We start from the raw sequence: 15,689 nt of genomic DNA, 5'->3' as shown, positions 1-15,689 counted from the left end.
AGTGCAGGGGCATGATATTGGCTCACTGCAACCTCCACTTCCCAGGCTCAAGCGATCCTTCCACCTCAGTCACCTGAGTAGCTGGGAACATAGGCACACACTACCAACTATGTCTGTCTAATTTTTTGTACTTTTGGTAGAGCTGGGGTTTTGCCATGTTACCCAGGCTGAGTCTTGAACTCCTGAGCTCAGGCCATCCACCTGCCTTAGCCTCCCAAAGTGCTAGGATTATAGGCATGAGCCACCTCATCCGGCCTTCAGCTTCTTTCTTTCTTTCTTTCTTTTTTGAGACAGAGTCTTACTCTATTGCCCAGGCTGGAGTGCAGTGGCATGATCTCAGCTCACTGCAACCTCTGCCTCCCGGGTTCAAGCAATTCTCCTGCCTCAGCCTCCCAAGTAGCCAGGATTATAGGCGCCCGCCACCACACCCAGCTATTTTTTGTATTTTTAGTAGATATGGGGTTTCACCATGTTGACCAGGACCTGACCTCAGATGAGCTGTCTGCCTCGGCCTCCCAAAATGCTGGGATTACAGACATGAGCCACTGTGTCCAGCCAGGTATTTCCTTTTTTTTTTTTTTTTTTTTGAGACGGAGTCTCGCTCTGCCGCCCAGGCTGGAGTGCAGTGGCCGGATCTCAGCTCACTGCAAGCTCCGCCTCCCGGGTTCACGCCATTCTCCTGCCTCAGCCTCCCGAGTAGCTGGGACTACAGGCGCCCGCCACTGCGCCCGGCTAGTTTTTTGTATTTTTTAGTAGAGACGGGGTTTCACCGTGTTAGCCAGGATGGTCTCGATCTCCTGACCTTGTGATCCGCCCGTCTCGGCCTCCCAAAGTGCTGGGATTACAGGCTTGAGCCACTGCGCCCGGCCCAGCCAGGTATTTCCTAATAGCAATGTAAGAATGGACTAATACACATATCAAAGAGCAAAAAAAAAAAAAAACAAAAACCAAAATTAAAAAATTGAACTGCTGTCACATACAACCCTGTCACACCTGCAATCCCAGCACTTTGGGAGGCTGAGGTGGGAGGATTGCATGAGCCTAGGAGTTTGAGACCAGCCTTGGCAACGTGGTGAAATCCGCTCTCTACAAAAATTTTAAAATTAGCCAGATGTGGTGGCAGGCACCTGTAGTCCCAGCTACTGGGAAAGCTAAGTGGGAGGACTGCTTGAACCCAGGAGGTCAAGGCTACAGTGAACTATGATTAAGCCACTGCACTCCAGCCTGGGTAACAGAGCAAGACCCTGTCTCAAAAACTAACTAACTAACTAACTAACTAAACTAGCTAAATAAATAAAAAGTGCATCTAAAAACATTCAATTTGAAACATTCATTTGAAAACATATTTTTAAAGGGTTGAAGTTGGTTAGAAAGAGCTGTGGATTGGAAACTTAAGGGGGCAGCTGGTAGACACCACACACCTGGCTCAGGCTCGCATATTGCTGGCTACCTGCTCAGCACCCATCCGCCTTCCTCCTTTCCGAAGGACTCCTGTTCTGAAGGACTCCTGGTCAACTCACTCTCAGCTCCAGGTCTAAGGGTAACCAGACTCCTTGCCACTCATTGGTTTAGGAATGAGCATAAGACATAATTCATAACAAGGCAAAGGAAAAAAAAACATCTGCTGGGCTTTCTGAGAACATTTTCATCAGTTCTTCTGGAGGCAATTGTCTCTATTACTCCCAGATGTCCAGCAGGCTGTGTGTCCCAGAGCCATTCAGCCCAGAGTGACACAGAAACAGACCAGGAGAGGGGGACTGAGTTGCTCCCAAGGTCCTGCCACAGGACCTCCAATTCCATGCACAAGGACAGCTCAGCTTCTGTCACTTGCAGCCAACACATCCTAACTAGTGGTGGCCCAATGGTGCCATCTCACCACTGCAGGCTTGACACACTTTTAAAGTTGTATTTCCTACAGTTCTGTTGTTTTCCCCAGGACTTGCTACATAATTTGCAGGGCAAATTATGTGCATGTGAAAACGTAGGGTCTCTAGTTCAATAATTATTAAGAATTTCCTGATGGTGACAGCAGAGCATAAAACCAAAGGCAGAGCCCATCCAAGCCTGGGGCCCTGTGAGACTGAATGCATCACACACACATGAAGCCAGTCCTGACCTTGATTCTTGTTTTGTTTTTGTTTTAAGACAGGGTCTCACTCTGGTTGCCCAGGCTGGAGTGCAGTGGTGAGGCTCACTACAGTCTTGACCTCCCAGGCTCAGGTGATTCTCCCACCTTAGCCTCCTGAGTAGCTGGGATTACAGGTGTGTGTCACTGCGCTCAGCTAATTTTTTTTTTTTAATTTACTTTTATTTTTTTTAGACGGAGTCTCGCTCTGTCACCCAGGCTGGAGTGCAGTGGTGTAATCTCAGCTCACTGCAACCTCCACCCTCTGGGTTCAAGCAATTCTCCTGCCTCGGCCTCTGGAGTAGTTGGGGTTACAGGCGTGCACCACCACGCCTGGCTAATTTTTTTGTATTTTTATTACAGAGGGGTTTCAGTACATTGGTCAGGCTGGTCTCAAACTCCTGACCTTAAATGATCCACCCATCTTGGCCTTCCAAAGTGCTGTGATTACAGGCATGAGCCACCTCGCCTGGCCATTTTTAAATTTTTAGTGGAGATGGAATTTTGCTGTGTTGCCCAGTTGGTCTCAAACTCCTGGACTCAAGCAATCTACCCGCCTTGGCCTCCCAGAGTGCTGGGATATAGGTATGGGCCACTGCACCCAGCCTGTCCTTGATTCTTATCAAGGAAAAGTTCTCCCTGGCCTTATGACTTCAGTTACCTTGGATCTATAGTTGACATTTCATGCTCAAGGTCCAAACTTGTTTTTCCAAACCCTTCCTTTTATAAATCTTATCAGCCTATACATTTGAATATGTAGGCTCAAACCTTTACTCCTTAATCTCTCCTACCCTCCTCCCTGCCTTCAAAACTTCTGATTCCCCATCCTAGATAATAACACCACCATCTACTAAGTGACCCATTTTGTACACCTCCTTGTTTCACTTGCACCACATCCTCTCCTCAAGTCCTGTCAATTCCACTTCTGTAATGTGGTCCAGGCACTGCTTTGGCCTAGCATCCATTCCATGGTCATTAATTTGGGCAAAGCCTCTGCTGAATCTTCACAACAGCCTCTAGTCTCCCTCTGTCCCGCTTTAGGCCACACTGCCGCCAGAAGGATCTTTTTATAACACAGATCTCAACATGTCATTCACCTGCTTCAAAGTCCTAGGATGACAGATGACCCCTTTCAGAGAATAACTCATCAAAATTATCTCTCTTTTGGACAGCTATTTAAAAAGAAGAGTCATACTCTTAGAGATCCTGTTATTCCACCTCTGGCAATCAAACCCAGTAATGTGAATTAAGGAAAAGGCTCATTGTACAATGATGGTTGATCTGGTTTGGATATTTGTCCCCTCCAAATCTCATGCTGAAATGTGATCGCCAGTGTTGGAGGTGGGGCCTGGTGGGAGGTGTCTGGGTCATGGGGGCAGATTCCTCATGAATGGCTTGGTAGCCCCCCAACAATAATCTGTGAGTGCTCACTCTATTAGTTCAGGCGAGACCTGGGTGTTTAAAAGAGCTGGCATCTCTCTCGCTCCCTTTCTTACCAGGTGACACGCCTGCTTCTCCTTTGCTTTCCGCCATGATTGTAAGCTTCCTGAGGCCTCACCAGAAGCAGATGCTGGCACTATGCTTCTTGTACAGCCTGCAGAACTGAGAGCCAAATAAACCTCTTTTCTTTATTAATTACTCAGCCTCAGATATTCCTTTATAGCAAACAAAACAGCCTAATACAAAGTTCATAACAGCAAATAGTGAAGAATTTTGAACAACAGCAGCTAACTCATATTGAGTGCTTGGTATACAGCAAGCATGTGCTAAACACATTTCATAGCATTTAATTCTCGAAACAACTCTGTAAACATGTAGGACTGGGAGGCTAGGAATGATTAAGTGCCTTACCCAAGGTCCCACTATAAGTGACCTCACATTCTCTAACCCAGGTCTGTCTGACACCCAAGTTCATACTTTTACCTACTACAGTTTTACCTACTACAGGTAATGACTAAATAAGTTACTAGTCACGTACTTGTGGAAAGTTAATGTTAAAAATTAGTTACAGAACTGGACATGGTGTCTCACGTTGTAATCCCACCACTTTAGGAGGTAGAGGCAAGAGGATCGCTTAAGCCCAGGAGTATGAGACCAGCCTGGGCAACATAGTGAGACACTGTCTCTACAAAAAATAAACAATTGGCTGGGCATGGTGGCATGTAGTCCCCGCTACCCAGGAAGCTGAGGAGGGAGGATCACTTGAACCCGGAAGGTTGAGGCTGCAGTGAGCCATGATTGTGCCACTGTACTCCAGCCTGGGCGACAGAGCAAGACTGTCTCAAAAAAAAAAAAAAAGTTATAAATACTACTTCACAACATGCTTACATTTACTATTATGTGAATAAGTGGAATACAAAATGCAGGATAATTATTTTAAATATAGAAAAAACTGAACATAGGTATGCTAAAATGTTAACAAATAGTAAAGTGATAGGATTAGAAATACTTCTTTCTTCTACTGTTGTGCATTTTCCAAATTCTAGTGAATGCATTAAACCTTCATGGACTCCCTCTTACCTACAGGATAAAAATCAGTTACTTCAGCACTGCCCCTAAGGACCACCCGAGTCCACACCATCTGCCCTTCAGCTTCTCCCCTATCCTGTCAGTCCTCCAGGCCTCGTGGTCTCCCCATTGCCGGGAAAGCCTTTTTCCCTCTTCCCCACCTGCCGAGTTCCTACTCATCCCTTAGGACCCAGCTTCATCCTGGATACCCTTCTGGATACCCTAGAGGAGCAAGCTTGCCTTACTCCGGGGACCCAGCAACCCGCTGTCCAGGAGCCTGCAGGTGGCCCCACGGCGCCCCGCCAGCGTGACGCAGCCCACGTGGTCACGGCCCGGCCCCGCCCCGCGCTCGCGCAATCCCTTTCTCAGGCTGCGTTAGCTTTTCAGGCTGCGCGGGTGGCTGTTCGGCCACCTTCCTAGGCAGGTGTATCCGCGACTTGCGGAGCCTTCGTCACCTTTCACTTCACGGCAGCGGCGCCCCGCCCACACCTCGACGCTTCGGACACCCAAAGAGTCGGAGGGTGGGAAAGTGCGTACCTTCTGGATCCGCTTTAGCGCCATCCTACCCCGCTGCCGGGGAGCCGGGCGGCCCGGCCAGGGCTGCCTGAGGCGGCCCGCTGCCGGGTCAGCCGCCACCGAGCTGCACGCTGGGAGCCGCCGCCTGCGCTTGCGCGCGCGGGGAACTGTGGGGCCGTCGTCGCCGCGTGCCGAGCGTCCTGGCGCGGCCGAGGGGAAGCCGCGGGGCTACCCCGGTTACGCTGGCTACCCGCACCCGGTCCTGTGGCTTCGACCACTGGTCAGCAAGGCCCCGGAGAGGCCAGCGAAGAGGAGGGGCTCGTTGGCTTTACCAGACGCGCGGAGCACCCTCAAGGTGCCAAACGCTCGCTTGCTCCCTGTTCCTACATCCTGGGCGTCTTCTCAGGCTGTCATATAACTCCTGAGAATAGTGGTTCTTAACTCTGTAAGTATACATACCCTTGTACGCCTTATGGCTGGATGCGTTACAGCCATTGCCATGTAGATGTCTGTGCATACGTGCACACGCACAACTCTCCGCAGTTTTGGAGATCTCCGTGTTCAGTCGTACCTCACGTGATCTTGCACTGCCAATGTTGAGAACCAATGCCTTAGACTGTGCCTCTCCCAAACTTAATTAGCTGTCTCCTTCCTGTTTTCCTAAGACTTGGCAGGCGTCTAGGTCAGAGTTGTTTAAACTGAGGGTTATGAACTATTTAGTGTGTCACGAAATCAATTTAATAGGTTGCAACCAACATTTGGGGAAAAAAAAAAAAAAAAAGCCAGACGAGGTGGCTCACGCCTACAATCCCAGCCCTTTGGGAGGCTGAGGCAGGCGGATCACTTGAGGTCAGGAGTTCGAGACCAGCCTGGCCAACATGGTGAAACCCCGTCTGTACTAAAAATACAGAAATTAGCTGGGCATAGTAACATATGCCTGTAATCCCAGCTACTTGAGAGGCTACTTGAGAATCACTTGAACCCAGGAGGCAGAGGTTGCAGTGAGCCGAGATCGCGCCACTGCACTCCAGCCTGGGCAACAGAGCGAGACTGTGTCTCAAAAATAATAAAAAATAAAAATAAAAAAGAGAATAAAATGTCAGTGCCTTTCACACAGTGAAGGTAAGAATTGTGGAAGTTTTGTTGCTGTGTATATGTAGATGATATTTAATCTTCAGACTGAGACATGTTTGAGCATGAAAGTGGCTGTTAATATAATTACTCTGGGACCAAAGCCATAATTTAGGATTGTCTCCAGCCAGCCAGGACACATGGTCACCTCTATGTTTGTACTCACTCAGGAAACAAAATGTATTATAGACATTTCAATGGTTGCCCAGCTTTGTCCCTGGCTTTCATGCTCCTATTCCCTCAATCTGTCCTCCACACAACTTCATAAACTGTCTGAAATATAAAGCTTACCACACTGCATCCTTACCCAGAACTCTTCAAGGAAGCCCAGTGGCCTATAGCATCACATTCACTGTCATTCAGGGGCCTTCAAAATCCAGGATCTTCAGCCAGGCACAGTGACTCACGCCTGTAATCCCAGCACTTTGAGAGATTGAGGTGGGTGGATCCCTTAGTCCAGGAGTTCTAGACCATCCCTGGGCAACATGGTGAAACCTCGTCTCTACAAAAAATACAAAACTTAGCTGGGCATGGTGGTGTGCGCCTGTAGTCCCAGCTACTTGGGAGGCTGAGGTGGGAGGATCACTTGAGCCTGAGAGATCAAGGCTGCAGTGAGTTGTGATGGCACCACTGCACTCCAGGCTGGGAGACAGAGCAAGACCCAGTCTCAAAAAAACAAAAACTCAAAATCAAGTATCCTCCAGCTTTACCTTCTCCTTCCTACCTCCAGCCCACCTGACTATCAAGTGTTTCCATCACCACAGCATCTACATTCCTTGACTAGAGCATTCACCTTCCAAAGCCAGCTCAAGCATCACCCATTGAACGGCCCAGGTCAGGCGCTTCCCCTTGGTGTCAAACATTTACAACAGAAATTTTTGTTAGTCCATGGGCCATCCATCCTCCTACATTATTGACATGGCCTTCCCTCCCCATAAAACAAGTGATTCTAGATTTTATAAATGTTTATATATTTATGTAAGAACACATAAATGATTATTTATGTGCTAAGAATATATATGGTGGTTTTGAAGTGTCAAATCTCAAAAAGTATTTTTGGATGGTAGGTTTACTAATGTGTTAATTTCTAAAATTTCTACAGAGAATTTGCATCATTTGTATAATTCAGGAAAAAAAGAAACACAGGATAGAAAATGAAAAATTCTGTTTCTACTCCCTGTTGATAGTTTAGTGAATGGTTTTCTAAACTTTTTAGTATGCTTATATGTAATGTTTCATTTTCAACATTGAAATAATTTTAGATGTACAGAAATGTTGCAAGAATAATACACAATTGGTCAGGTGCAGTGGCTTATGCCTGTAATCACAGCACTTTGGGAGGTCGAGGCGGGTGAATTGCTTGAGGCCAGGAGTTCAAGCTTAGCCTGGCCAACATGGTGAGACCCCATCTCTACAAAAAATACAAAATTTAGCCAGGTGTGGTGGCGTGCACCTGTAGTCCCAGCTACTTGGGAGGCTCAGGCACAAGAATTGTTTAAACCCAGGAGGCAGAGGTTGCAGTGAGCTGAGATTGCACCACTGCACTTCAACCTGGGCAATGGTGAGACTGTGTCTCAAGAAAAAAAAAAAGAATAATACACAGAAGAGTTTTAAATGGATAATTTTGACTACATGAAAGTTTAAAACTTTTGTCAAACAACACCAACTGGAAACCAAAAAGACAGCACACAGAATGCGAGACAATGTTTGAAATAATAATATCTCACTACAGTCTAAGATCCAGAATATATTAAGAATATTTAGAACTCAGTAAAAAAGACTAATAACCCAATTAAAAACTGGGCAAAAGATGTGAATAGAAATTTCTTCAAAGAAGATACTCAACTGGGCAATAAGCACATTTTAAAAAATCAGGCTGGGCGTGGTGGCTGAGGCCTGTAATCTCAACACTTTGGGAAGCTGAGGTTGGAGGATTGTTTGAGGCCAGGAGTTTGAGACCAGATTGGGCAACAGCGAACCCCTGACTACAGAAAAATTTAAAAGTTAGCCGAATGTGGTGGTGTGCATCTGAGGGCCCAGCTACTCAGGAGGTTGAGGTGTGATTATTGCTTGATTCCAGGAATTTGAGGCTGCAGGGAGCTATGATTGAGCCACTGTACGTCAGCCCAGGAGACACAGCAAGACCCTGTCTCTTTAAAAACAAACAAACAAAAGGCTGGGCACAGTGGCTCACGCCTGTAATCCCAGCACTTTGGGAGGCTGAGGAAGGCGGATCATGAGGTCAGGAGTTTGAGACCAACCTGGCCAATATGGTGAAACCCCATCTCTACTAAAAATACAAAAATCAGCTAGGCATGGTGGTGCATGCCTGTAATCTCAGCTACTTGGGAGGCTGAAGCAGAAGAATCGCTTGAACCTGGGAGACAGAGGTTGCAATGAGCCGAGATTGTGCCACTGCACTTCAGTGACCTGGGCAACAGAGCGAGACTCCTTCTAAAAAAAAAAAAAAAAAAAAAGAGGCCTGGTGTCTTGGCTTATATCTATAATCCCAGCAGTTTGGGTGACTATCTGTGGTGGGAGGATCACCTGACCCAGGAGTTCAGGACCAGCTTGGGCAACATGGCAAGACCCCATCTCTACAAGAAAAATTTTTTTTTCTTCACCAAAAGCAGATACTTGAAAAAATTTTAAGAATTAGTAGAGCACAGTGGCGCATGCCTGTAGTCCCAGCTATGATTGCTTGGGCCTAGGAAGTTGAGGTTGCTGTGAGCCCCATTTACGCTACAGCATTCCAGCCTGGGAAACAGAGCAAGACCCTGTCTCAAGAAAATAATAATCATTAGACATAAGGGAAGTATAAATCAAAGCCATAATGAGATACCACTTCACACCCTCTAGGATGGCTGTAATTAAAGGGACAGACAACAAGTGTTGACAAAGATGTGGAGAAGTTGGAACCCTCATACATTCTGGTGGACTATAAAATGGTACAGTCATTTTTGGAAAACAGTTTAGCAGTTCCTCAGAAAGTTAAGTGATGCCAAGTATGGTGGCTCACGCCTGTAATCCCAGTACTTTGGGAGGCCAAGGCAGGTGGAGCACCTGAGGTCAGGAGTTCGAGACCAGCCTGGCCAACATGGTGAAACCCTGTCTCTACTAAAAATACAAAAATTATCCAAGTGATGGTGCATCCCTGTAATCCCAAGTATTCGGGAGGCTGAGGCAGAATCTCTTGAACCCAGGAGGTGGAGGTTGCAGGGAGCCTAGATCGCGCCACTGCACTCCAGTCTGGGTGAGAGAGTGAGACCACCTCTCAAAACACAAACAAACAAACAAACAAAAATGGAAATTAGCTGGGCATGGTGGCCTGCACCTGTAATCCCAGCTACTTGGGAAGCTAAGGCAGGAGAATAGCTTGAACCTGGGAGGTGGAGGTTGCAGTGAACCGAGATCGTGCCACTGCTTTCCAACCTGGGCGACAGAGTGAGACTCCATCTCAAAAAAAAAAAAAAAAGAAAAAGAAAAAGAAAACCTTGTTGTGCTTTTATTTCAATGCTGAATTATTTACAGAAAAACAGATAATACCCTTTTGAATTTAGTGTTCACACACAGAATTTCTTTTGCAAGAAACCTTCCATAACTTGTTTTAAACCTTTAGCTGTATCTTATCTAATTGAAAATAATCCTTTAGCCTTAGACAAAAATTTCCATGTCCATTCCTTCTTAGAACATTTTACTGAGATTATATGATTAATGATTATTTGCTAAGATTAAGAGCCTTACTAAGTCCCTTACCAAAGCCCTGGGCCTTGCCAAGTTGTAAAGTAGGCAAGTTGAACAGTTCTCAAAGTCAAAAGAAGCAGTTTATAACTGTAAAACATTTAGCAAACCTAATATCTGTCCCGTATAATTTAGACCACCTGTCTACATTTTAACAACAACATTTGCATTTTACCAGTAATCTTTAAGACTGTTTTTATTTCTCAAGGATTAAAGTCACACGAACTAAAAGGCATTACAGCTTTTATTTTCCCTTCAAAAATATTTGATCGAAGCACTTATTTTCCTTTAGGCCAATTAATTAGATCTCTCTCTTTTTGTTTTTTTTTTTTTGTTTTGTTTTTGTTTTTGTTTTTTTGAGACGGAGTCTCGCTCTTGTCGCCCAGGCTGGAGTGCAGTGGCGCAATCTCGGCTCACTGCAAGCTCCATCTCCTGGGTCCACACCATTCTCCTGTCTCAGCCTCCCAAGTAGCTGGGATTATAGGCACCTGCCACCATGCCTGGCTAATTTTTTGTGTATTTAGTAGAGATGGGGTTTCACTGTATTAGCCAGGATGGTCTCGATCTCCTGACCTCGTGATCTGCCTGCCTCGGCCTCCCAAAGTGCTAGGATTATAGACGTGAGCCACCGTGCCTGGCCTAGAGCTCTCTTTTTTTATAGACATCACACACAACACATGTAACTGCACAGACAAACAGAAGCAGATCCAGTAGTTACAAGATTTTCTGTTCACCAATCTCCTAATTGGACTATTGGCCTCAAGTGGGACCCTTTAAGAGCAGGGCTAGAAAAGCATGCAGTTTCCAGGGCCCAGTAAACAGGGATAGCTGGAAGACAAAAACAGATTTTGAGGGGGACCTATCCGCTTTTAATTGCTGGGTTTTTATGAGAAAAACAGAGGTTTCTCCCAAAATGCCATGCATGGCACCTTTTCTGTTCTTCTCAAGGAGTCCCAGGCTATCAGAAATTATTTTAGGGCCCCTCATGCGTGCATTAAGGGTAGCAAGACAAAGCGGAGAAAAGGAATTCAGTCAACTGGGAAAAAAATCTTTTTCCAGAAAAACAAGACCAAAGAAGAGAAAAACATAAAGGTTTAAAAAATATTCACTTTTTTTGTTGTTTTTGAAACAGAGTCTCGCTCTGTTGCCCAGGCTGGAGTACAATGGTGCGATCTTGGCTCACTGCAACCTCTGCCTCCCAGGTTCAAACGATTCACCTGCCTCAGCCTCCTGAGTAGCTAGGACTACAGGCAAGTGCCACCACACCCAGCTAATTTTTCTTGTATTTTTAGAAGAGACAGGGTTTCACCATGTTGGCCAGGCTAGTCTTGAACTCATGACCTCAGGTGATCTGCCCACTTCAGCCTCCCAAAGTGCTGGGATTGCCGGTGTGAGTCACTGCACTCGCCCCAGATATCCACTTTTTTAAAAAAAATTTATATCCAGTGCTTTATTAAAGATAAATAGTCTTTTTTTTTTTTTTTTTTTGAGACGGAGTCTCGCTCTGTCTCCCAGGCTGGAGTGCAGTGGCCGGATCTCAGCTCACTGCAAGCTCCGCCTCCCGGGTTCACGCCATTCTCCGGCCTCAGCCTCCCGAGTAGCTGGGACTACAGGCGCCTGCCACCTCGCCCGGCTAGTTTTTTGTATTTCTTAATAGAGACGGGGTTTCACCGTGTTAGCCAGGATGGTCTCGATCTCCTGACCTCGTGATCCGCCCGTCTCGGCCTCCCAAAGTGCTGGGATTACAGGCTTGAGCCACCGCGCCCGGCCGATAAATAGTCTTATAAGAGAAGTAATGTGTTCGCAGGCCAACAGAGAATGCATGTATATGAGAAAGAGATGTGTGAGGTCCCTGATCTGTGCTCTAAGGGAGTGGGCAGTCAGGCAGGGCCTTGGCCAAACAGTAAGGCAGATGAGGTTCCCTATCCTGGGGGACTCACTGCTCCTGGGTGCCCCAGGAGATGTAATCTGGCCGTGTGGCCATGTGGTACTCATCCATGAGCTGCTGCACAATCTCCCTGGATGTGTCCATCTCATCAAAGTTGTCCTTGAACATGTCCTCCTTGCGAAATGGCTCCAGGAAGGCCTCCGTCTTCCGCAGCTTGTCATATTGGTGACAGGTTCTCTCGAAGAGTGAGGAGATGCTGGTGTGGTTGGCCATCATGAGCCCACTGACCCGGTGGGCCAAGGGCAGGTAAGGAGACATCCTCGACAGGGCCACCTGGATGCTGGTGGGGCCCCACAGGATAAAGTTGGCCAACTTCCGTTTCCGGATCCTCTGCAGGTTCTTGTGGACCTGGGTGGGGTTCACGTCTCCCTGGATCGTGTTGAGGATGGTGATGTAGGAGTGGTTGGTGTGGTGGTCTCGGCCTGTGGACACCATCACATTCTTGGGCTGCAGCAGCTACGTCATGACATCCAGGACCGTGATCTTCCTTACACTGGCCACTGACTGGTCCATAGTTAGCAGGTGTAGCCGGTCATGAGAAAGTGGAGCCATGGTGTGGGAATGAGTGAGGCGATGAGGCTGATGAGGTCATTGTTCATGTAGCCGGGGTAGTGCAGGGTGAAGGTGCTGGCTGACATGATGGTGGACACCAGCTGGTTGGTCTCAGAGAAAGATGGGTTCTGGATATTCAGGGGGTCTATGGCAATCTGGTTCAGGGCTGTGTTGTGCAGCACCACCACACAGTCTGCATTCTGCATCAGCCTCTTGAGTGTGAGGAGTGAATTATAAAGCTGGATCACCACGTCGCTTATCTCGTCCTGGTTGAGAAACACTGAATATGTCTGCACCAGCTTCTTAGGATACCTATCATTCAGCCATTCTAAGAGGTAGGAGCCGAAGCCAGAGCCTGTCCCCCCAGCAATGGACTGACACAGCACAAAGCCATCTAGATTGTCACTACCATCTGCCTCTCAGTCTATGATGTTAAAAATGTCCTCATGGAGCTTCTCTCTCTGGGAGAATCTGCTGGCCCAGTTGTTGCCAGCTCCTCCTCCATGCTCCAACAGGTAGATGTTCTCTGGGTTGTAGAGCTTGGGATAGGGGGAGTTGAGGATGGAGTGGATCACCCAGGGCTCCAGGTCCAGCAGCACGGCCCAGGGGATATAGTGCTCATCTTCTGCCTGTTAGAAAAAGATGTCCTTGTGGTCAGTGCCCTTGATGGCGAACTCCTCTACAGTACCCTCGGGGCTGATACCATGCTCAGTGCACAGCTGTTTCCAGAACTCGAACCCAATCTGATTGCCGCACTGGCCCAACTGTAGGGTGATGATTTCCCTCGGCATCACTCCTCAGGTGCCGGCGTCGCAGCCGCTCCCACCCGCAATGCCACCGCATGCCAGCCCCCCAGATATCCACTTTTAGTTAAGCCGAACTCTCTTTAAGAAAATCCTATTTTGGGGTCTGGGTGCGGTGGCTTATGCCTGTAATCCTAGCACTTCGGGAGGCTGAAATTGGCAGATCACTTGAGGTCAGGAGTTCAAGACCAGCCTGGCCAACATGGTGAAACCCCATCTCTACTAAAAATACAGAAATTAGCTGGAAATCACTTGAACCCAGGAGGCGGAGGTTGCAGTAAGCCAAGATCGTGCCACTGCACTGTAGCCTGGGCAACAGAGCAAGACTCCATCTCAAAAAAAGAAAAAAGAAAATCTTTTTTTTTTTTTTTTTTTTTTGAGCTCTATTGCCCAGGCTGGAGTGCAGTGGTGTGATCGCCACTCACCGAAACCTCTACTTTTTGGGTTCATGTGATTCTCCTGCGTCAGTGTCCTGAGTAGCTGGGATTACAAGCACCCACCACCATGCCCAACTATTTTTTGTAGTTTTAGTAGAGACAGGGTTTCGCCATGTTGCCCAGGATGGTCTAGAACTCCTGACCTCAAATGATCCACTTGCCTCAGCCTCCCAAAGTGCTGGGATTACAGGCGTGAGCCACTGCACCCAGCTCTGTTTTTGTTTTGTTTTGTTTTGTTGTTTGAGACGGTCTTGCTCTGTCACCCAGGCTGGAGTACAGGGCACAATCATGGCTCACTGCAGCATCAACCTCCTGGATTCAACCAATCTTCCCTCCTCAGCTTCCTGGATAGCTGGGACTACGTGCCACCATGCCCAGTCAATTTTTTATTTTTTGTAGAGACAGGGTCTCACTATGTTGCTGGAATATAGGCATGAGCCACCACACCTGGTCAAGAAAATTCTTTTAAATCCTTTATTACCCAACAACATTAGCCATGCCAAGCAGCCAATATTTCTGGCTTTTGAACATTACCAAAGATAACCTCCCAGGTGTTCAGAGAAAGGAAAATTTAAGGTGGTTCATGAAGGGGAAGAGAATCAACAAATGATAAAGGACACAAAGATATCAAACCAGAAAGGACTCATTCCCTAAGCCAGGATTGAACCCGGGCCACCACTGTAAAATGGCAGAAGCTAAAACAAAGCACTGCCATGTGGTTACAGGTCACACTTCCAAGGACGTAAAACCAGATGGAGGCCTGCAACAAAGTTTGCCACTGGCCAGCTTGCTGGGCTTGCTTCAACAACAGGCCTATGGAGTCCTAGACCCACATCCCATCCCAAGGTACCCCTCTTTCTGACAGAACTATACGGAGAGACATGCAGAGCACACCAGATTGGCTACAGCTTAAGGCCAACCTCACAAATCCTTTTTTATTAATTAAAACTTTACAGATAATATAAACAGTGATCCTTATTCCCTTTCTAGTTTGTACAGGGAGAGAGAGGTCAAAATCCTGACTGGTTTAAAAAAAAACAAAAAAACTCCTACCCTTTTGCTGACATGTCAGGCTTCTGGGTTCCCTCCCTGCTGAGCTCAATTCCAAGCCAACCAGTTAAGGTTTAGGAAATTAACTTCTCCCAGTTTGGAGGATACATCCCAGGAGAGCATCCTGCAGCATGGGAACACAATCGCCCATCTGTAAAGAGAGGACAGAGGAGGAGAAAGGAATAAGAAGGCATTTATTTAAAGGAGCCCCAGGACTCAAGATGCATTTGAAAGATGTATGGCTACTCATCTAGAAAGAGGGGAGCAAGGCATCCCTGGTTCCCTTCTCTTCCTAGCAAATACCCAGGGTACGTGAGGGAGAGAAAGCGAGGCATCCCTCTTTCTTTTGTCCTTATATCCTTGAGTCCTGGCAACCATGACAGGATGCCTCCCACGGGTGTCAAAGTGGCTTTCACCCATGTTAAGTGGGAGTGGGGTAGAGAGTGGGATTATCTTATCTTACCCCTATATGCCCTATCTCCTCTGCTGTCAATAGTCTTTGCATTCCCTATACCTCATTGATGCCTTGAATACTAGCATAACCTTTATCCATGAAATGAGGCTTAATCGGCAGAAATTAGTCATGCTCACCTGCACTGTGCCTTTTAACTTCTGTTGTCATCTGCCTCTGGATCCCTCAGATCCAGTTTTCTTTCCTAGGGCTTCGACCCAAAGCTTGGAATTGAGTTTGGGTCAAAATAACTTCCTCAGGATGTTGCACAGACTCCTTATCATAAGCTGAATGCTAAGGTCAAGCTGTGGAATTGAGTCCTTCTCCAACAAGGAAAAGAAAAGGGTGTCTTGGGAGTTGGGATCCTAGCCGAGTAAAACATCTTCTAAAAGGAAAAAAGCCTCTAGCATAGAGAAGCCCCCTCTAC

At 47.0% G+C, this 15,689-nt stretch overlaps 2 protein-coding genes and 1 pseudogene across 18 annotated transcripts in view; 1 reads left to right on the top strand and 2 right to left on the bottom strand.

The window, feature by feature from the left end:
• UBE2D4 (ubiquitin conjugating enzyme E2 D4 (putative)) overlaps positions 1-5,904 on the bottom strand; it is a 28,213-nt gene extending 22,309 nt beyond the window's left edge. For 9 of the 14 annotated variants that reach the window (XR_644821.4, XR_002520951.2, XM_017956748.1 and 6 more), the window contains exon 1: positions 5,609-5,904. Coding sequence is in view for 7 of the 14 variants with exons in the window: in XM_009203041.4 (XP_009201305.1) it covers positions 5,609-5,650 (42 nt within the window). In the remaining 7 variants the exon portion in view is untranslated. Of the gene's footprint in view, positions 1-3,621; positions 3,715-5,170; positions 5,291-5,608 lie in introns of those variants that run through there. The other 5 variants (XM_003896064.3, XM_009203048.1, XM_009203047.2 and 2 more) reach the window with 4 other exon arrangements.
• Positions 5,316-15,689, top strand: part of URGCP (upregulator of cell proliferation) — a 47,748-nt gene continuing 37,374 nt past the window's right edge. For 2 of the 3 annotated variants that reach the window (XM_021935835.2, XM_009203037.4), the window contains exon 1: positions 5,490-5,594. The gene's annotated coding sequence lies outside the window, so the exon portion shown is untranslated. Of the gene's footprint in view, positions 5,595-15,689 lie in introns of all 3 variants that reach the window. The other variant, XM_009203035.2, reaches the window with a different exon arrangement.
• LOC101016149 lies at positions 11,700-13,312 on the bottom strand (annotated as a pseudogene). The gene has a single exon (XR_002520950.2). The product of XR_002520950.2 is annotated as a tubulin gamma-1 chain pseudogene (transcript).

This window comes from Papio anubis, chromosome 4, assembly GCF_008728515.1.
Source record: "Papio anubis isolate 15944 chromosome 4, Panubis1.0, whole genome shotgun sequence".
Taxonomy (NCBI): domain Eukaryota; kingdom Metazoa; phylum Chordata; class Mammalia; order Primates; family Cercopithecidae; genus Papio; species Papio anubis.
This window is presented reverse-complemented; position numbering and strand designations above follow the sequence as displayed.